The sequence below is a fragment of the Myotis nattereri genome (assembly GCF_964212035.1).
Source record: "Myotis nattereri genome assembly, chromosome: 17".
Classification (NCBI taxonomy): Eukaryota; Metazoa; Chordata; class Mammalia; order Chiroptera; family Vespertilionidae; genus Myotis; species Myotis nattereri.
Genome location: NC_138092.1, coordinates 8,884,153 through 8,906,336, shown reverse-complemented (window position 1 = coordinate 8,906,336; position 22,184 = coordinate 8,884,153). Strand labels below are relative to the sequence as shown.

Below are 22,184 nucleotides of genomic sequence, written 5' to 3'. Positions count from 1 at the left end.
TGATTAACAGAGTAAACGTTGTTAGAAACTTAAAATATTTAAAAATACATAATACTTGGCAGAAGTTTACAGGGGGAGAACAGAGAAAGCTCAATCTTCACTCAACTAGAAAGAACAGGAATGCTTCTACCAAAACAGAAAAATTGTTTTAAAGACCTTTTTTTTAAATTTAAAGCTTTAAATTACTCTCCCTAAATGCCATAAAATTAGAAATTTGATGAGTACCCCAGGCAAAGTAAAATGGGGATTCCCAATAAGTCCAGATTAGAATTAACATAGATCTCTGGAGAATTTAAATTTGTTTTCTCTGGTGAGGAAAGGAGACTGAAGTGGGACATTTTCTAGGCACCAGGCATACAAAAACAGTTATACACTTCAAATTTCAGTTGTCTGAACCATCAAAAGAAAAATGCAAATGATAAACACTTGAAAAAGTGTATCCTTATTAAGAACTAAGAAAACACAAAATTTTTAAAGATACTATATTTCACTCACCAAATTAGCAATTTAAAAAAGAAACATCACTGCTGATCAGAGTACTCTTAGAGAAAGGTACCTGGCAAAACAAGTTGGTTTACAGCCTATAAAAAATAGTGGGCCCAGAGTGGCTCAATTGGTTGAGTGTCCTCCTGTGCACTAAACGGTTGTCAGTTTGATTCCCAGTCAGGGCACATACCCAGGTTTGGGTTCTTACAGAAGGCAACCAATCAGAGTTTGTTTCTCTCTCTCCTTCTCCCTCTCCCATCTTCTCTCTCTAAGCATGTCTTCGGGTGAGGATTGGGACAAATAAGTAACCACTGGAAGTGGCAATTACTACCTGCAAGAATTTAACTTGAAAGCAACTAAAATCCAAAGAAAAACTTATGCTTGGAGATATAAATTGCTGCTTTGTAATAAATAAAACCAGTAAACAACCTAAATGCCCTAACATCAGGGAAATGAAGCAAATCACAGAATAGAATACATTTTAAATGTCTATTCAAGATTTAAGCAAGACACAAAGTAGTATATACAGAATAAGCTTAACTATATAAATACATACAGAGAGAATAAAAACCAGAAGAAGTTAAAATGACAACAGGGGTTATTTCCAGGCAGTAGTGGTATAGATTTTTAACAACTGTTTTCAGTATTTTTTTGAATTTGGCAGAGTTACTACTACAATAAACACTTACCGTTTATCAAAAATATTAAAGCCAAAAAATGTATAATATTGTAAAGGAGTGAATATTATGTGCCTGGTATGACCGTATTTACCTCTGCAATTAGTTCTTTGGTTCTAAAAAATTTTTCTCTGGCATTTTCATAGACAGCTGAATTTGTAGAGCCTTGCTGGAAGTATGCTGCACCCAAATCATAACACACCTAAAATGGTAATGAACACCAATTTGCTTAGTAATTTTTCATGTACTTAAAAGTTGACAAAATCCAAAATTATCTTTATCTCAGCAAAATACAGGTACATCCATAAGAAAAAAACATTTCAACAAGAAGTGAATGACCTTCATTACAAGCAACAGAAACCAACTCTGACGAAGCAGAAAATAGATTTACCAGTAAGATTTCAGGTGGCCTACAGAATTATTGGTAAGGTCAAAGAATCAGGCTTGAAAAACAAAGGGGCAAGGGAGGCACGCAGTCAGGACAAGAACTATGCTGGTCTAATGAGAGACCATTGCAGCAGCCACCTCAACACTAGACTCCACAGCTCCTATCAGCCTCAGCCACCAGTGCTAGAAACCCTGAAAGCAGGAGCTACATACGCCCGTACTAGTACTGACCCTGCAAACTAGATTTTACTATCACTGTTGCTGCTACTCATCATCACAATGGATTCTCTATCATCCCCACTTCACGGACTTGCTAGCTTGTGATGCAGTCTAAACTAAATGTATGTGTCTGTGTGACATTCTTGCCCCCAAGCAGGTAAGGCTAGAGAAAACTCGTTTTTTGTAATTTTCAGCTCTATTACTAGAAGCAAGCTCTGCCTCGTCCCACCAAGTCTCAGATGGTAGAGAGTTCTTCTAAAATAGAAGAAGGGAAGAGATACTGGGGAATCACTCCAAAAGTGTGAGGAGGGGGCCCCGCTGGTGTGGTCAGTGGTTGAGCATCGACCATCAACCAGGAGGTCAGAGTTCGATTTCCGGTCAGAGCACATATCCGGGTTGCGGGCTCAGTCCCCAGTGGGGGCGCAGGAGTCAACCCATCAATGTTTCTTTCTCACACGGATGTTTCTCTCCCTTCCTCTCTCTCTAAAATCAATAAAAGTATGTTAAAAATAACAATATAAGTAAATAAGGCCTACTTTTTCTTTTTTTTTTTTTTAAGTCTAACATGATTGCCCAGCCAAAGTGGCTCAGTGGTTGAACATCAACCTATGAACGAGAAGGTCATGGTTCGATCCTCGATCAGGTCAAATGCCCACGTTGCAGGCTCAATCCCCAGTAAGAGGCATGCAGGAGTCAGCCAAGTGGTGATTGTCTCCCATCGATGTTTCTCTTTCTCCCTCTCCTTTCCTCTCTCTAAAATCAATAAAAATATACATATTTTCAAAAAGCCCTAGCCAGTTTGGCTCAACACATAGAGCATCAGCCAGTAGACTAAAGGGTGCCAGGTTCCATGCTGGTTACCTTGGTTGCAGGCTCAATACTCAGCCTTAGTCCCTGGTTGCAGCACATGCAGGAGCCAACCAAGCAATACGTCCCTCGCACAACGATGTTTCTTTCTCTCTGCCTCTCCCAATCCCTCCCACTCTCTCTAAAAAATCAATGGAAAAATATCCTTGGGTGAGGATTAACAACAACAAAATAATACTGGAGAGGTCTCATAAGATTTCCAAAAATTTGACATGCACTAATTAAATACTGAAATAAATACCTGACACTGCATCTCCTCGGTTTTGATTTTCAATCCAGCTGTAGAACTCTCGGTTTCTCCATTTACCATGCCTGGCTCCATGGCCAATAAATCTAATGTTCTCATTGTATGGACATAAAGATCCTTGTTCAACTTAAGGGCTGCCTCTAGTACCAAAATAGAATCAGAAGCTTGTTCTTTTAGCTACAAAAATTCAATAAACAAATTATTAAAATACAAAAATGGCAGCAATGGACTATATTAATCAAAATACATTTACAGGATACTTAGTAGCTTAGTGTACTAAGCTATTAAGAAAACTTTTTAACACAATAGGAATGCAATTAAATTTGTTGAAATAGTTACCTTAAAATTAAAAAGAAAATTTTTAGGTGCTAAATACAGAATTAGAGATCATTTTTAAATTATGGCAACTCCCACATTTCTACTTTTATATTACTAGATTTAAAAAAATCTGTTGTATTTTTTTACCTATAAAAGTAACTTAAAAATATAAATAATGTTTATTGTAAAATTTTTAGAGTAATAAAGATATCATATCTGCTAAAGTATTATGAAATATTTGACAACAGAATGGTAGTAAAGCACTCTATCAATTAACAATGAAAATCTGTACAAGTTACCATATTAGCAAGCGGTGTTCAAACAGTGAAAACCTACATGTCACTGCACCTAGACTAGACCTTGCCAACTCTCACATACCTAAGGTTAGGAGAAGCATCTAAATATGCTCTAAATGTGTCCCAGAATGTTAAAGTATAACTGATGCCAACACTCACCACTTTCAAAATATTTTCTGTTAGCTCTTTCTCCTGTTGCATCTGATTCATACTAAAAGAGAAATAATTGCAGAGTATCAAATGTTACTCGAAGGACTGAAAATTCAAAACTTAAAAGCATCATCTTTGAAAACAAGATTATATTTTAATAAAAATGTTTTCATGCTATTTCTTTTCATGCTTAAAAAAACAGAAATTGAATTAAAATGTTCTTTTACCATTATTTTCTCATGTGCTTCATATTAAAAAAAACACACACCTCAATTAAAGAATAAAACTTACTGGCAGCAAAAGCTTATTTATTTCAAGTTAGAATCTATGCTCTCTAGCTCCAAATTTTAATAAGCTGCCACCTGGGATTTAAGAATTAGGCTTAAAATTCCAGATATGATCAAACTTTTGTAGTAACTTTTGTACTCTAAAATAATATTTACATATATTAAAATAGTTCTCCCCATAAAAACAAATACATCTTCATGTAAATTTAATTAAATGAAAAAAATCATAGTATTTTGAAGGTCAGCTAATACTTATTAAGATGAAAGGCACAATTCACAAAGCACTCCCCTTCTCTTTCAGAGCTCTCTACGCTAAATACGCAGAACACTACATGATTCTCTAACTCCTCCAACTTCAGCTTCTGAGGGAGGCCTCTTGCCCTCCGTCACTTATGTAGAGGTTATTAAAGATTTGTAATTTTTTTTTTAATCTGATGAAAAAATTTCCAAGTAAGGATCATATGAAAAAAGTGCCAGGTAAGGGTTGTCTCTGCCAACTTACACACTTAATTGAGGAGGTCCAGGTTTTGCCTGTTTGACAGGAAAACTACTTTGAACGATTGTCCTAATCGCCCTGAAGAAAACACAGGAAAAAGAGAATTTAATGCCTTACAAATGTCACTTCAATTACTTTTTCCAGTATTCCTTAGAAGATTCATATTATAAATTACCGGGAGTGTGAATTGACATGAAAACTTTCTAAATCATCCACAATTTTTAAAAATCAGAATGCTTTCCATCTATGCAGTCACAAGATTTTTCCATTAAACTCACTTCCCAAGATCCTCCGGGAGAGCTATGAAGTATAAGGAACCCTTAAATGCACACACCTGGAAGCTAGAGTGAAATTAAACGGAGGCTGCCCAACACATGGTAGGTTTGTAAGGAAAGTTACCATTATGCTCTCCATCCCGGGAGCACACCTGCACCTTCCCCTTCCCCTTCTTTTCCCCCCAGAGGCATGCATCTCCTGAACTTTAAGGCTTGAAACCAAGGGAGCCATGGGCAGCAGCAGCTCGACCTGGGTTTACCCCAGACCCTGTCTCCAAGGCCCCCTTTTCTCTGACTTCTCAGCAAGCCAAAGCAGCCCTGCCCAGTTTCATTTCTTTCCTCTAACATTTTTAAAGAGACAAAGCCATCCTGCATAGGCTCTCGCCTGTCGCTTCTTCTATCCTAAGCCCCTTCTTGTTTCACTGTCCCCAGTTTTAATAAACATACTCTCAAAAAACATTTTTTTTTTTTTTTTTTTACCATCTATTGTAGAGAAGGATAGCCATGGCAGTGGTTGGAGGCAAAGTGGCCAGATCCATGTCTACATGCTTGGTCCCGGGAGGAACTTTGCTGACGCACAGCAGCTCATTCAGCAGCATGTTCAATACTGGAACAGACAAACTTAAAAGGAAGAAGCAAAAGGTACATGTCTGCATGTTGGCTGCATCAGAAGCACGAAATATACAATTGAGTATCTTCACTGAAAAGAATTACATTGTTAAAAGGACTAAATCTACAGGGCCATCTTATTAATTTGTCTCAACTTATATGAAAATATCCAATTTTAAGATTTGAAAATTTTGTATTTTGAAAACAATTTAAACATAAAAGTAGACAGGATAGTATAACGAGTCCCCATGACCTATCATTCAGTTCAGCAATTATCAACTGATGGCCCATCTTGTTTCATCTCTACTCTTACCCTCTTCCCTCCTTCCCATTTATTGTGAAGCAAATTTCCAATATTAAATTATTTCTTCCCTAAGTATTTCAGAATAGTGCTCCCAAAAAGTAACTCTTAACATATTTATAGTATTAATTTCACATCTAAAAATTTTTCAATTGCTTATCACCAAATATCCAATGGATGTTCAATTTTCCAACTATACCATAAACACCACACTTTTTGTACACATTGCTATTTGTTGCTATCCCTCTTGAGTCTATTAATAGCTAGGTTTCAGATTAAAGAATTTTTTAAATTTTAATATGTTGCCCAGCCGGCATGACTCAGTGGTTGAGCGTCGATCTATGAACCAGGAAGTCACAGTTTGATTCCTAGTCAAGGCACAGGCCGGGATTGCAGGCTCAATCCCCAGTGTGGGGAGTGCAGGAGGCAGCCAATAGATGATTCTCTCTCATCATTGATGTTTCTATCTCTCTCTCTCTCTCTCTCTCTCTCTCTAAAATCAATAAAAATATATTTAAAAATTTTTTTAATATGTAATGCTTGAGAATGGGTGGTGGGAAAAAATATTTAACCACTACTAATGAGAGTTAAAAATTCGTACAACTCTCCTGGAATGCAATCTGGCAACTTGTGCCTTAAAAATGTTTACACTAGCTGTGGCCAATGTGGCTGTGTGGTTGGAGCATTGGCCCTCACACCAAAGGGTCTCTGGTTCAATTCCGGTCAAAGGCACGTGCCTGGGTTGCAGGTCCAATCCCTGGCCCCAATCCAGGCAGGTATGAGAGGCAACCAATCCATGTGTCTACTTCACATCGATGTTTCTCTCTCTCTCTTCCACTCCCTCCCTCCTTCCACTCTCTCTAAAATTCAATGGAAAAAAATATCCTAGGGTGAGGATGAACAACAACAGTAACAAAAATGTTTATACTACCTGATCCACCAATTTAATAATCTAAACTATGAATGTAACTAAAAATTCAGATAAGATTTAAGGACAAAGATATTTAAGGCTTTGTGATTTATAAAAATGAAAAACTAGAAAACAAAATGACTGTCAATGAAGGAAAAGTTAATAAATTATACAATGAAATTATCTTCAAAATACACATAAAATGAGAAAACGTTCATGACATTCTGTTATATGGGGGAAAAAGAAACCCAAACAGTATATAGGGTATGATCACACTTTGTTTAAAAATAAAGCAAAAAAACAACAAAAATATTAAAAATACTTTTCTCCGCTCCTATTATTTCCTCTTTTCTGAATTTTTTCAAATTTTCTATAAGGTATTTCTATTTAAATTGTGAGGATAAAAATAAACCATTTTCACCCTGGCTGGTGTGGCTCCGTTGGTGGTCATCCTGTACACTGAAAGGCTGCTTGTACGATTCCAAGTCAGGGCACATGCCCGGGTTTCAGGCTCCATTCCTGGAGGGGGTGTGAGGAGGCAGTCAACGATGTTTCTCTCTCTCCCTCTCTCCCCCTCTCTCTCTAAAAATCAATAAAAATATTTTTAAATCATTTTCTAAGCATAGTTTGAAAGTATTTATTTGTAAACAAATAAACACTGATCCTAATAAGAAATTTTGGGAGATAGTTATTGATTTGTGACCAGTGAAATTAACTGAATTATTATTCAATAGCAAATAATTCATAATATTATGTAACAAGCATTATTTTTTTTTTTAATCTTCACCCGAGGATATGTTTATTGATTTTCAGAGAGGGGTATTGGAGGAGGAAAAGGGGAAGAGAGGAAGAAGGGGAGGTGAGGAGAGGGGAGAAGGGGGGAGAGAAAGAGAGAGAGACAGAGAGAGAAAGATCAGAGAGAAGCATCGATCAGTTGCCTCTCATATGCTCCCCCGACCTAGGTATGACAGGAAGTCAAACCCACAACCTTTCTGGGTATGGGCTGATGCTCCAACCCACTGAGCCACACCAGCCAGGGTTATAGCATTAATTTTTATCCATTTCCTTCAGATATGTAAAAGTAAATTGAAACACTTAAAACTGTTTAAGTGAGAATTTTTTTAGTCACCACATCAAATCATTATCACCATTAACTGCCTTGATATTAATAAAGTTTTTACTTTAAAAGGTGATTTAAATTCATCTAACACTCAAATACTTTCTTAAAAAATACTTGCATATTTTATCAAGAATATACAGAAAAATAACTTTCATTTTAAAGGCTGATATTATAAAAGCATATATAAAAATAAACCAAGCTATCTAACTAGTACTTCAAAATAAATTTCTTCCTTTTTACTCATTTTTAAGTATTTTTGGATCCCACCATTTTATTGAGGGCCTTCGGGTGAGGGTTAAAGGCTGGGAGGACAAACACATCTGACGTCCTCGGACGCCTGGCCAGACTCTCCCAGCTTTGGAGCCACCAAAGAAATAAACTTCACTTGAATCTCACATACCTTTTCTCCAATATGTCCAAGTCCCACTTCAAATGTGCAGCCACTTTCAGAGCAAGTAGCTTTAAAATGCGATTTCTCTTGTTATCCGGTGGAGGCTGAACTTGGTTTTGTTCATTAACTGAAGGTTTGGAAGCCTGTTCCAAAAACTGAACTATAAGTTGAACAGGTGCAGGATCTAGGATTGAAAAGAAAACAAACTCTTAAAATTAAGTTGTCATTAGAAGATGCAAAGGGATTTAGCGTTTTGGTTTACGGCAACAAAAGGAACCCGAGCAGCTGTGTAGTTGTAATGCCTAAGGATACGATACATAAGGATTGTACCTGGGAAACGGGGGACGGTCAGGAAGAGGAGTAAAGAGGAAGGGATAAAGACGAGGGTCCAGCCCCAGCCGGTTTGGCTCAGTGGATAGAGGGTCGGCCTGCAGACGGAAGGGTCCGGGGTTCAATTCCAGTCCTGGGCTCCATCCCCATATGGGGGCGTGCAGGAGGCAGCCAATCAATGATTCTCTCATCATTAATGTTTCTCTCTCTCTCCCTCTCCCTAATCAATTAAATATATATACATATACATGTATATATATTAAATTGAACTGTATCAATTTTATATATATATATATATACTTTCAATATATTTTATTGATTTTTTACAGAGAGGAAGGGAGAGAGATAGTTAGAAACATCGATGAGAGAGAAACATCGCTCAGCTGCCTCCTGCACACCCCCCACTGGGGATGTGCCCGCAACCCAGGTGCATGCCCTTGACTGGAATCGAACCTGGGACCCTTCAGTCCGCAGGCCGACGCGCCAAACCGGTTTCGGCTATTTTTTTTTTTTTTAAAGAGTATTCACATGCAGAAGAAAGCGCGTGGCAGGTAAGAAGAGCAAGGCCACAGATTTCCAGCCCAGCAAATACCCAATGTCCACTGGAGGAACGGGATGAAACCACCAGCATGACTGTTTCAAAGCTTAATTGGTCGCACTTGCATCAACTACCTCCCTACACCTGCCCAGCGGAGGTAACACCCCTTGCCTCACAGGCTGATGATGAGGGACGAGTTCAATGAGATGACCCCTGAGGCATGAAGCACAGAGCCTGACCCCCAGAAGGCCCTTCACAAACGCTTGTCAAGAGCAACAGAGTTCAAAGGAATACAACACAGGCGGTAACATGACCCGAGAGCACGCTCACTCCTCCCGCAGTATTAGTTTTCCAGCGGTTAAAGCCATCTCTTCGGCTGCCCGAACCACATCTGGATCCCCACCTGACCAGCAAAACCCTGCCCCAGGAGGTGCCTTCCCACCCCAGGGCCGTCCCAGGGAGGCCTGGAAACCGCCTTCTTCCCCGAACAGCCCGCGGCCCGGGACGCCCATCACTGTCATCCTCAACGACAGCCACCTGCAGCCGCACGGCCTTCCCTGTCCTCCAGGACGCGCCCACGGTGAGGTGCGGCCCCGCTTTGCAACGCACAGTGAGACTCGGCAGAAACCCTCTCGTCCAGGAACAGAACAGTCAGTGAGCACCGACGGCATCGCTGGCGTCAGGATTACAACGGAGCCGCTTCTTTCCCCCCAAACGCCCCCACCACTGATCACACGGCCGGGGTTCTGCGGGAAGCCAGCCCCCGCCAGGCAGCCATCTCCGGGGACCACCGTGCGGTACAAGGACCGGGACACGGGGACCGAAGAGCCTGCCCCGCACCCGGACGCCTCCTGCGCAGCGAGGGGCCCGGGCCCCGCTCCCCCCGGGCCGCCGGCGCCGCGCTCACCCGGGCAGGGCTTGCGGAGATGTTTCTCCAACAGCGACTCCTCCAACAAGAACTCGAACCAGCAGGTCTGCGGCGGGGTGCAGGGCCGGCTGGAGGTGGCCGCCTCCCGGTCCGCCGCCTCCGCGCTCATCCTGCCCCCGCCGCCGCTACCCCCGGGGACGCTGCCCGGCTCCAACCTGACACTCGGACGGACGTGGGCCCGGGACTGCGACCCGCGGAACCGCCGGGAACGCGGACGCGCTCAGACCCTCCCGGATCCCCGCACGACCTAAGATGGCGGCGGCCCCGGCGGAGGCGGAGCCCCGGGCCCCGCCCCCTTGCGCCTCCGGCCAATCGCGGCTCGGGTTGGAGAGCAAGAAGGCGGGACCGGCCCACAGACCACGCCCCCTGCGGGTTACCGTGGGAGATGATTGGGGGAAGCTGGGTCCCAGCGGGCTTTTCGCGTTTTTCTGGGAGTTTCTCAGCGAGTGAAAGAAACACCCTGATTAGGGTTGCGACGAGCCTCGACGTCCTCGTGGAAGACGGTGAACGCGTCTCAGCGAGGGAGCGGGGGTTCGCGGTGCTGCCCAAGGACAAGCAGGAGGACGATGCTGGGAAGTCGGCCAAGAAAGACAAAGACCCAGAACAGATCGGGGTGGTCCCGAGGCAAAGTGCAGGACGAGCTCAGCTCCTAGTCCTGCTTGACAAAGCAACGCGTGCCCAGCTGTTGCCTCTGAGACTGAAGATCGTCGGTTCCTGGCCAGGGCAGCCCTCAGCTCCTTGCTAAAGGGCTTATTCCACTAGTGTCACAGCACAGAGCCCAGGTAATTGACACCATTAACACCTAAGGCCTCGACGCCCCACGTGATGGCGAAGATGCATGAACAACAGATCCCATCAGCTGCACGTTTTGAAAAGTTAAACTTTATTAAAAAAAAAAAAAAAGTGAGCCAGGCAGTTTGTCTCGGGTGCTTTCAATTTCCCCATTTCCGTTTCTGAGGTTTCCTCCCACCTGGGTCGTCCCGAAGGACTTGGCCCCCAGCGCCCTGGTCCCCTTCCTCTTCCTCCAGGGATGACAGCCTGCAGCGAGATGCAGACTTTGTCACTTCCCTGGTCTAGCTCTCAACATTTAGCTATGTAAGCCTCTTGATGTCCCCGCTATGGGTATTGTTAACCCCATTTACAAAGTAAATATGTTCAAAAAACATATAATCATGTATGTCATTAAGGTTTAAGAAATCAGTACAGCCCTGGCCAGCGTTGGTTGGGCGGCATCCTGTGCACTGAAAGGTTGCCGGTTTTCGGGCACATTCCCAGTAGGAGGTGTGCAGGAGGCAGCTGATCGATGTTTCTCTCTCATCGATGTTTCTAATTCTCTATCCCTCTCCCTTCCTCTCTGTAAAAAATAAATAAAATATATTAAAAAAAAAAAAAAAAGGTTGCCGGTTCCATTCCCAGGCCATGGTGGTCAACAAGAACAAGTGCCTTAAGAAAGGTGGCCAAAAGGGAGCCAAGAAGAAAATGGTTGATCCATTTTCTAAGAAAGATTGGTATGATGTGAAAGCACCAGCTATGTTCAATATAAGAAATACTACTATGTATTAGAAAAACACTAGTTATGAGAACTCAAGGTTTATGTATAAATAAAAAATAACAAACATTTTCCAAGAATTTTATTATGGAAACACAAGGGAGTGTAATTAAGCATGAAATAATTTCATTCATGATAATAGAGACACATTATAAAAATGTGAAGTAAACTAGTTGACACCCCAACTCTTTTAAAGGATTTATACTTACTGAAATTAATTTTTATTCTTTTGCAAAGACAACCTTAGTTACAGGATGAGCACATTTAATCTAAATATTCAATGTAATAGATATAATTCATAAGTCAACATACATAAAATCAGTTGTATTCATCTTTGTTAAACAGCTGTACAAAGCTATTAACATAAAATATGAAAGGATTCTTTCGGAAATATTTCAAGCCATAAGTCTGGAATGCATGTTTCTTTCTGATACTATTATTCCACTAATTACAATGATCAGATGTTCAGTGTATCTCCTATAGAACTGCACATAGGATTATATATACGGAGATTAAAATATTGCAAATTCTAAGAAACTTATAAACAGATTTGGTTCCAAGTTGCCTTTATATTAAATGCAGCAAATCTTTTTTATTATGAAAAACAAGTTTAATGTTTAGAAACCTTAATGGATGAAACATAGTTGAATCAAATATATTCCTTTGCAATTTTGTCCTCTAATTTTATTTAAACTATTAACTCTACACATTAAAAAACTTAAGCCACAAATAAAATAAAATAAAATAATAAAAAAAGAAAAAAAAAGTAAAAAAAAAAACTTAAGCCATTGTTTCAATAAGAAATTGTCAATTTCACTTGCAACTTTTTTAGAGCTGTACTTTTAATACATATTGGGATCTAAAACTATTAGCAAATAGCAAAAACTATTTTAAAAACTGGACCAATACAGAGAGAATATATTGATGCAAATCAGGAAGTAGTTATTTGCTTTACAGAAGATTCTTAAATATTCAGAATAATTCATAACATATGCCCTCAAATATTTATGCATTTAAAATAAATGTACCAAAAAAAAAAAATCAACTGACATACTTTTAGAAACCCCACCAATTTTATAAAGAGAGGCACTAGTTTTACCCACAAAAGGCATCAAAATGTTTTAACAGTTCAAAATAGACGGGCCAAGTAACAATTTTTCAAAAACAAAACAGTTTAATCAGATTCACTGTGTCCTTCAAGAAATTCATAATTTTTAAAGCATATTTTTCAGCCCTGACTTGTAACACACTTTGACCTCCACTTCTGCTTTGCCCTTGAATCAATCCGGACTGTGTGGAAGAGTGTCCCGACACAGAGGCACTGGCAATGTAGGTTCATATCCTGAAAAACATGCTGTCTACACACAAGTAATAAAGAAAAAAGTTCCAAAGTGCAATGCATACTCCTGAGGTTGTAAAACCCACCAGTCTAACAAAAAGCACCAAGATACAGATGCCAAAGGCAGAATAAACAGAAACCAGCAGAGAGTCAATGTCACAGACCCTATCAAGTAAGTTTTATTTGTTGGATTGTTTTGCATTTGCGAGCTAAATAAATGAATTTAGCAAGCTAGAAATCTCATCTCTGCCCTTAACAAAAATTTGCTTATTAGTGAAAATAAAATAGTGAGGTTGTGCTTAATAATAAGGAAAAAGTTACCAAATTTTTCTTATGGAAAAAAAAGAAATGGATAATATTTTCTCAAAAATATGAAGTAAACTTTGAAATAAAGACGTTAAGGCACTTATTTCAATGTTTTTAAGGGCAAGGTATGTTTTATATTTCTTGAAGAAATTCCTTCCACACAATACAACAAACTTTGCTCCTCACAGAATAGTGTTGTTTTTTTTTAATCCTCACCTGAGGATATTTTTCCATAGATTTTTAGAAAGAGTGGAAGAGAAAGGGAAAGACAGACAGAAACGTCAATGTGACAGAAACACATTGATTGGTTGGTTGCCTGCTGCACATGCTCGACCAGGGCCAGGGCCAGGGAGGAGCCTGCAACCCAGGTATGTGCCCTTGACCAGCGAGGGCACATAACAGATCTTTATTGTCAAACCTAACAACTGTCAGTTACCCAAACAGGATTACTTACAGAATGCTTAATCATTTGTTACTCTACAAATACGTAAGGAAATTAATTAAATGCACTCAGTTTTCCAGTACTATTGTTTTAACTACAGTTAAAATAGAAACAAATAAGCTTACTTCTCATATCCAGTATTATTATTTCTATATTGAAGATCACATTTTCCTTTTTAACTGATGCTGAATGAAAAATTCATTATTTCAAAAATTCAATTAAAAGTTTCTCCAAATCTGTTTTATTTAAGAAATAAGTTGACAGAAGCAAAAGCAACTTACTAATATACCACAAACAAAAATAAAACAAAAAACACACAACAAACTAATTCTGCATATTTGATTATAATGTAAATCAATAAAAATTCAATTAAATATTTCATGCTGCATAGAAAATAGGCTGTTCTATTTCCCTTTCAAAATATGCAAGCTGACTTTTAAATCACAATGTTTTTACATGTTTTACGTACATAGGTTAACTATGGAAATATTTTCATAAGGCTTGAAGCTAAATATTAGTGACTCACTATTAAGATGTACAGAGAACCTGAAATACCCTGCCTACAGCTATCTTAATAGAATTGTTAAAAATTACATAAAAGCTTGAGAACTAATAAAATTAATGCACCAGATATGACTCAGCCATCAAACAATCCTTAAACTCCAAAAGAGCAAAGCATCCTAGAGCTAGTCTAAGAATGAATGTGCCTGTGTACTTTTAAAATATATTACAGAAAATAAGGATAATGGAAAGATGCTCCCTTTTAATGTAGAGTAGTGAAACTGATTTTTACAGCACTTTGAAAACCTGGTCACTAAACAGATATACAAGATAAAAATAAACATGCATTCCCCCCATCCTAGCCAAGTAAGTCATTTTAGATCTTCTTTTTATAAATGATTAAAATATGAAAATATTTAACTTAGAGGAACTAAGTGCTGTGAATTTTATAATTGTCACTTGGTTCTTAATGTTGAAGACTGCCTCACAGTTTCACAAATAATAGCACTTTTGTTTTATAATACGCCTACCTGTAAACAGAGGTATATTTAACAGTATCTGCACATATCTCCAGAAACTGTAGCTCGTTTTAGTGTACATATTTTTATTCTGATAACAATTTTTTACCTAATATTTTAGTACAAAACATGTGAATAGGTTATAAATCCCATATTTGTATTTTTTAAAAACCTGATCAACATTCTTATAAATGTCTGTTTTAAAAAATATGTAGGTACAGAGAGTTACTATTTATGATGATTAAATTCATATCAAGTTTATGAGCATAAGTGACAAAAGCTAACCACTTAAAAGTCATAAAGTAATAAAATGCAGTATCATGCACTATGTAAATTACTAAGAAAGTGCTCACTTATATAAGCAGCAGATGAGAACAGTATCATGGAAAATCTGGATATACCTTTATATATATATCCTTAAAAATCACTTTCCTTTATGCCATTTCCACTTTAATTTAAATGCCACATATTTTCAGCTAACATTTACGTTAGCTATTTATTGTAATATTTCAGTCCTATTATAAAGCATAAAATACCTTTAGAAACTGCCTTGAATGTAAGAATAATTCTTCTTCTATAATTATATCATATTAAGTATATATTAAATGTTATGTTTGAGAAATATACTAAGACCTTGAATATATTCAAATTCAAGATCAATGTTATGATAAAGATTTCTGAGGAAATTTTTATAATAGTTTGGAAGGTGAAATCTTGAAAGACCATGTAACAGTAAGAAGAATCCCTGGCTGGAACACTGCAGAGTGGTAAGCTATAACATTTACCAAAGGCCAGTGATGCTTCACCTTCTATTCCCCAGAGAACTCTGGGTCCAGTTAACGGCAGGAGAGGAAAAGCAGCAGCAACACTTCCAATGTCCAGATTCTGATTTCCAAAAGACCCCCATTGGTAGAAGAAAATCAACATTTTACTTCAGATGAAATAAGTCTCTACTATTTTCAAGACTGAAAGGATATCACAGTGTTGATTTTATATACAAAGTAGGACCTGTTCCAATACACTCTAGTGAAATAATTCACATATGGAGAATAGTTAATTTTGACCTCATGACAAAATCGCCCATATTTTGAGTAGGTTAACTTGTCACCCTCTTCACAAACCACCTATCAAGAGATATGAAACATAATATTAAAAGCTTATTAAGGTTATAGTATAAATAAAAGCAATGTACAAATGATTACATTCATATGGAAATATATTATGCTAAACATGAACTCACATTAGTCAGTGAACATCTCATATTGTTTAGCGAATAGAAGCCTCTTCATTAAAAGAATAACCACATACACTAAACTTTTGAGCATCCCATTGAGATTGAGAAACCAGTATAAAGTGTTTCTAATTTTTAAAATATTTAATTCTAAAATGTAGAAGGCTATATCTCCATAGTCCATTAAGAACCTTATCATGGCTGAGAAATGAACATCATGGTGGGGCAAAAGTAGGTTTACAGTTGTTCATGTAGAAAATAATACGCTAATAGAGAATACAAGAACACACTCTGTTTCCGCATACTCACAACTGTAAACCTACTTTTGCTTAACCCTGTATTTTTAAAATTTTGATTTAAGAGAGAAACATCAATGTGAGAGAGAAACATCAATCAGCTACCACCCATATGCACCCAACTGGGGATTGGGCTGCAACTTGGGTATGTGCCCTGACCGAATATCGAACCCACCATGTTTTGGTGCACAAGGCAACACTAACCAACTGAGCCATAATGGCCAGGGATATATTCTTAATGTATATTCAAACATTTCTCCTGGCGTAGAACTGACTTACAATTATCTAGTAAACAAGTAAATTTCTATGACTTATCCAGTGCACACCTTTACATTCCCACCTTAATGATGTTCACTAAGATAGCTTAGCTAGCTTGAAGGATTTTCTATAATAAAACACTAAATGTTATTCTTATGCCAACAAAAAATGTCAGAGAGCCAAATTTAAGAGTAAAATGATAGATTAGCTTTAAGTCCATGCCTGGCATTATATGCAAGTAACCTGGTCTTGGAGCACAAAGGTAGCCAAAAGCAGAATAGAAAGGCTCCAGATAGCAGATAGCAATACAGTAATTACTGAATAACTGTGATGTTCACTAAAATTCCATTTTGTCACCAATTAAGCAAAAGATCTCAGATATCAAGTACCAACAGAGAAAATTCAAAATACATGCAGCAGAAAACAGAATAGGTTTATATTACAAATTTAAGAGGTCTTGAAGAAAGAGAAAGATGAAAATCATAAAAACTAATTTCTCACCTCCAAACTGGTCTGATAAGACAACTGATTATTTAGGAAAGAACGGAAAAAATATTGGCCGCAACCTGAATAGAATGTGCGCTCCAACCTAGAATGACCTAATGACCTAATAAACTTTTCCTAAGGTCCTCCACACTCAACTTTCCCAGGAGTAAAGGTACCCATTCCAGACAACGCTCCCCGGCCAGTACTGTTAATTGCTACACATACAGTACACACTACAGACTGAGAGGTAAGATAGTAGATATGTATCAGATTACAATAAATTTCTCAACCTAAGACTATAACATTGCCCAGCTGGTGCTGCTCAGTGGTTGAGCATTGGCCCATGAACCGGGAGGTCACGATTCATTTCTCGTTCAGGGCCCATGTCAGGGTTTCAGGCTCAATCCCCAGTGGGGGGCTTCCAGGAGGCAGTTGATCAATGTTTCTCTCTGATCAATGTTTCTATCTCTATCCCTCTCCCTTCCTCTCTAAAATCAACAAAAACATATTTTTAAAAAAAGGACATTGCAACCAGCTCCTCTTTAGATTATTATGGGTTAAAATCATTCAAATTATACCATCTTTTTATTTTTTAATGCTTTTTTTCGGTATTGTTTTGTATCGGTTTCAGATGTATCTCATGGTAGTTAGACAATTATGTACTTTAAAAAGTATTCCCCCTGATATGTCTAGTACCCACCTGGCACTGTACACAGTTATCACAATATTACTGATTATATTCCTTACGCTGTACTTTATATCCCTGGCCATCTTTTGTTTATAAATGTTGAACATGCATAAGTATAGGTAATAAGTAAGAAATCCACGTATTGGAAAAAAATCCGCCCCCCAAGATATCCAACTTTTCTTTTGTATATTGAAAAAATACTTCAAACTACTTTTAGTAAGTTCTGCCCATTGTTAAATAACTTTTAATTATATTCTTAGCTAAGTTCCCAAACTAAGTTTGAAGATTACATGTTTAAATAAAGTCATTTTTCTCAAAAAGAATTCATTTCCAAATGGTTACTTACATGGCCATTTGCAATGTCTAATAAATCTTTAACCCTACAGCCTCTCATGGTTCCCACCTCATTGCAGATAGCATCCTCTACAATTAAGTAATTAGCTTTGTAAGATGTCAGTATTTTATAAATATCCTCAGCAGATCGCTTTGAATAGATTTGATAGATCTGAAAGAATATCATTAAAACAGTTATGTTAAAGGACATTTAAAACTTTTGTTAAGCAAAACTATACATTAAGCATCCACTATTCTCTTTCTTTCTCTATTATGTTCTTAGGACTGAGTACTATCTGTGGAAGATATTCACTGAAACTTGATTCCTGCCTTCAGGAAGTTCATAAAAGTACTAGAGGCCCAATGCACGGATTCTTGCACCGGTGGGATCCCTCAGCTTGGCCCGTGGGATCAGGCTGAAACTGGCAGTTTGACATCCCCCAAGGGGTCTCGGAGTATGAGAGGACACTCTGCAAAGTTGCTGTCATTCGGTAGCTCCTATGTTGAGCGTATGCCCCCTGCTGGTCATTGCACGTCATAGCTACCGATGGGTCTGCTGGTCGGTCAGTCGGCTAGTCACTTAGGCTTTTATATATATAGATTCCTATGCAATTAGGCATTTGTATTATCTTCTTTGGAGGAATGTACATTCAAGTCTTTTTTATATTCTTAAATTTTTATTTACTTACTGATTTTAGAAAGAGAGAAAGGGAGGAAGGGGACGAGAGAGGGGAAAGAGAGAGAGAGAAACATTGATTTGTTGTTCCACTTATTTATGCACTCATTGGTTGATTCTTGTATGTGCCCTGACCAGGATCAAAACCACAACCTTGGCATATAAGGATGATGCTCTAACCAACTGAGCTACCCAACCAGGGCTACATTCAAGTCCTTTGCCCATTTCCCCCCAGCTTTACTGAAATATAATTGATATATAACATCATGTGCATTTAAAATATACAATGCACTGATTTAATATATTTAAATATGGCAAAATGATTACCACCATGTTAGCCTCCATTACGTCACATAATTACCATTTCTTTTTTTGTGGTAAGAATATTTAAGATCTACTCCCTTAGCAACTTTCAAGTATAAAATACAGCATTAATAACTATAATCAACATTTCGTACATTAGATCCCCAGAACTTACTCATCCTATAACTGGAAGTTTGCATCCTTTGACCAACATCTCCCAATTTCCTACCCTCTAGACCAGCGGTTCTCAACCTGTGGGTGGCGACCCCTTTGGGGGTCGAACAACCCTTTCACAGGGGTTGCCTAAGACCATCGGAAAACACATATATAATTACATATTGTTTTTGTGATTAATCACTATGCTTTAATTATGTTCAATTTGTAACAATGAAATTGGGGGTCACCACAACATAAGGAAGTGTATTAAAGGGTTGCAGCAATAGGAAGGTTGAGAACCACTGCTCTAGACCCTGGTAAGCACTCTATGTTTTTATCAATTCTGCTTTTAAAAATTCAATATATAAGTAATATCATACAATATTGTCTTTCTCTATCTGACTTATTTCCCTTAACATAGTGCACTCAAGATTCATCCCTGTTGTTGCAAATGGCCTTTGCCCATTTTTAAATTAATTTGTCTTTTTATCATTGAGTTGTGATAGCTCCTTTAATCTTTTATATTACCATGTATCAGAGTATTTTATACTCATTCTATACATAAAATAAAGTCAGCAAGGTTAAAAATAACTTGGCCATTGTCACAAAATATTGAATGAGCCAAGGATGCCTGAAATTTAAGTTTTGATATCGTGGCATTTTTCATTTCGATTTTTCTCTTTAATTTTTTTTTTTTTAAATTGATTTTAGAGAGAGAGGAAGGGATAGACAGATAGGTAGGTAGGTAGGTAGGTAGGTAGATAGATAGATAGATAGATAGATAGATAGATGACATCGATTTGTTGTTCCACTTATTTAGGCATTCATTGATTGATTCTTGTATGGGCCCTGACTGGGGATCTGCCCTAATAATTAGGTCATGTCTCCAGACATTGCCAAATGTCCCCTAAGGGCATATTGTCCCAGATTTGAGAATCACTGGCATAGGAGAGCATACAAAAATCAGTCACATGTCATGAATTATAGATATGTGTCAAATTCAAATGATATGGTCTCTGAACATTAAGTAACTAGATACCATTCTAATATTATACTGAGTATAATAGCCCACAATGAAACATAAACCACATTGTCACAGATTTTTACCTTAGAAATGCAAAGTGTATCAAGACATTAATTGACTTCTTTCCTTCAATAATGATATTATGTAGCTTTTTAAAAATTAAAGCTAATTAACCCTTTTAAAATTATTTGGATTTTCCCAGCTAATCAGGAACATATGCATCATTACAAAACTATGCTAAAATAGAGTGATGTTAAAAAAGATCCAAATATAGAATCTAAAATGCCTTACATTTTCGTTTCTCTTGAGAAGATCATCATCATTGTAAAGAGGCAAGCTTGTCACCATCCATCCAGTGCATAATTTAATCGCACCCATTAACTGTGGACTCCCTGCAAACACAGCTGCAACTGGAGCTTGCCTTCTGCAAAGAACCATACAGATTCAGACACTGGAAAGGTAAATATACTATTTAGATCACTCATTTATATAAACTCTGAAATACCAAGCAACTTACAATATATTTTATACTTATGTTTCAATGTCAGCCTTCACTTCATTTTATCTGTGGATCCATTCAAAAATAAACTGCACACCTACTATGTATTAGGAATGATTCTGAGTGCAGAAGATATAGAAATTGTTTTAAGGAGGGGGGTGGAGATAAGATCTTTGCTTGAAGACAATCTATACACATAAAAGCCAAGTGACCAGAACGACCAGAATGACCGATTACTATGACGTACACTGCGACCAGACAACCGGCCCAATCTGGGGCAGCCCCTCTCGCCAGCTGGCCCCGACCAGATCAGGGGCGGGCCAGCCAGACAACCTCCCACAGCCCCTCACCTCCCCTGCAGGCCCTGCCTGATCGGCCCCCATGGGGGTGGGTCGGCTGGACCCCACCTGTGCATGAATTCATGCACCGGGCCTCTAGTAAACATATAAATCAGGTGGCACATGGACAAGTCAATTCCATGCTCTCAGCTGATACCTACCCAAACCTAGACATGTGAGAGAGGCCATACCAGACTATCCAATCCCAGCTGAGCTGGCCTGGACCAGAAGAATCCTCCCCACTCCTAACCCTCAAAATGGGGCAAAACAATAAGTTTATTGTTTGTAAGCCACTAAATATTGTGGTAGTTTACTATGCCATAAAACTAACCGACACAAACTAATTTTATTTTCAGAAATTACTAAAGGTCTAATTCTAGAGAGCTTGATTCTTATTGTTAGACTGTCTCCTCAAGTGTTTTGTAATTTTACAGCTAATCTTCATGAAATTTTATTTGTGGAACCCTCTTGGTTGAGGATATGTCAGGTATTCCAGACCAACCCAGAACCACTTTTTATGTTGATTTCTTGATTTGGGGTTTCCTAGATTAGTCAAGTATAATTTTAAACTACAAACCCTTGTTAATTCAGATCCATTGCTACAAATTCAGAGAGATTTTTTTGACTAAGAGCTGAGGTCAAAAAGGTCATGCTTTCTTATCATTTTTCTCTACCACTGGATGGATCTTTTGCTAGTCTATCCTTTCACTGGTAGTGTTACCCTTTGAGAGCCCCTTAGTTATATATGTGTATATTGGGGGAGGGGAAAAGTTGTCTCAGTTATAATTCTCTGCTTCTATAGGCCAAAAATCGTATCTCTTGTATTGGGTGGGCATTAAAATTGAAATAAAAAATCTTGGTAAACTTAATTACCAAGACTAGCAATCCACCATTTGTCCAACTCCAACCTTGGGCGAAAGAAACACCCTTTTGACTATTCAAATAAAAGGTATTTGTTCCTTTTTATTCACATTTCTAGGTGTTTGATGGCAGAGAGTCTCAAATCTCAGACTTATCAATGCTATATTTTCAAAGGAGATGAGTTCATTTAGAAAATTAGAATTGAAAATCCAATAAAAAATTAAATATCCCTAAAAATACAATGTAAAATTTTATGAGAATTTGAAAAAACATTATTATTTACCCTGAATCCATAAGATAGCACACAATGATTAATTAATAGTTTGTAACAACAGTATTGGGCAGTTCAGTTCTTACTTTATCCAGGTCATAAGTTCCACTGTATCTGGGTCATAGAATTCTTGTAGTTCAGTTAATTCTGTCATTAATCTTGGAAAAAACTAAAATGCAAAAACAAAACCCATCCAAAGAATAAGTATCTAGAAAGTCTAAAACTTTTCCAGAGTATTTGAAAAGAGACTTTTTTACAAACAATTTTAGAATACTGT

General features: G+C 38.0%; 2 protein-coding genes across 2 annotated transcripts in view; both read right to left on the bottom strand.

The window, feature by feature from the left end:
• Positions 1-10,092, bottom strand: part of INTS8 (integrator complex subunit 8) — a 42,936-nt gene extending 32,844 nt beyond the window's left edge. The window contains exons 1-7 of the mRNA XM_081111716.1: positions 9,812-10,092; positions 8,046-8,220; positions 5,186-5,326; positions 4,437-4,508; positions 3,657-3,708; positions 2,878-3,060; positions 1,258-1,365 (exon numbers count right to left, since the gene is read on the bottom strand). Of these exons, the coding sequence (XP_080967842.1) occupies positions 1,258-1,365; positions 2,878-3,060; positions 3,657-3,708; positions 4,437-4,508; positions 5,186-5,326; positions 8,046-8,220; positions 9,812-9,941 (861 nt within the window). The 5' untranslated portion in view covers positions 9,942-10,092. The remainder of the gene's footprint in view (positions 1-1,257; positions 1,366-2,877; positions 3,061-3,656; positions 3,709-4,436; positions 4,509-5,185; positions 5,327-8,045; positions 8,221-9,811) is intronic.
• A 4,126-nt stretch (positions 10,093-14,218) lies between these two features.
• Positions 14,219-22,184, bottom strand: part of DPY19L4 (dpy-19 like 4) — a 44,411-nt gene continuing 36,445 nt past the window's right edge. The window contains exons 16-19 of the mRNA XM_081111712.1: positions 21,994-22,076; positions 20,230-20,362; positions 17,793-17,951; positions 14,219-15,611 (exon numbers count right to left, since the gene is read on the bottom strand). Of these exons, the coding sequence (XP_080967838.1) occupies positions 15,447-15,611; positions 17,793-17,951; positions 20,230-20,362; positions 21,994-22,076 (540 nt within the window). The 3' untranslated portion in view covers positions 14,219-15,446. The remainder of the gene's footprint in view (positions 15,612-17,792; positions 17,952-20,229; positions 20,363-21,993; positions 22,077-22,184) is intronic.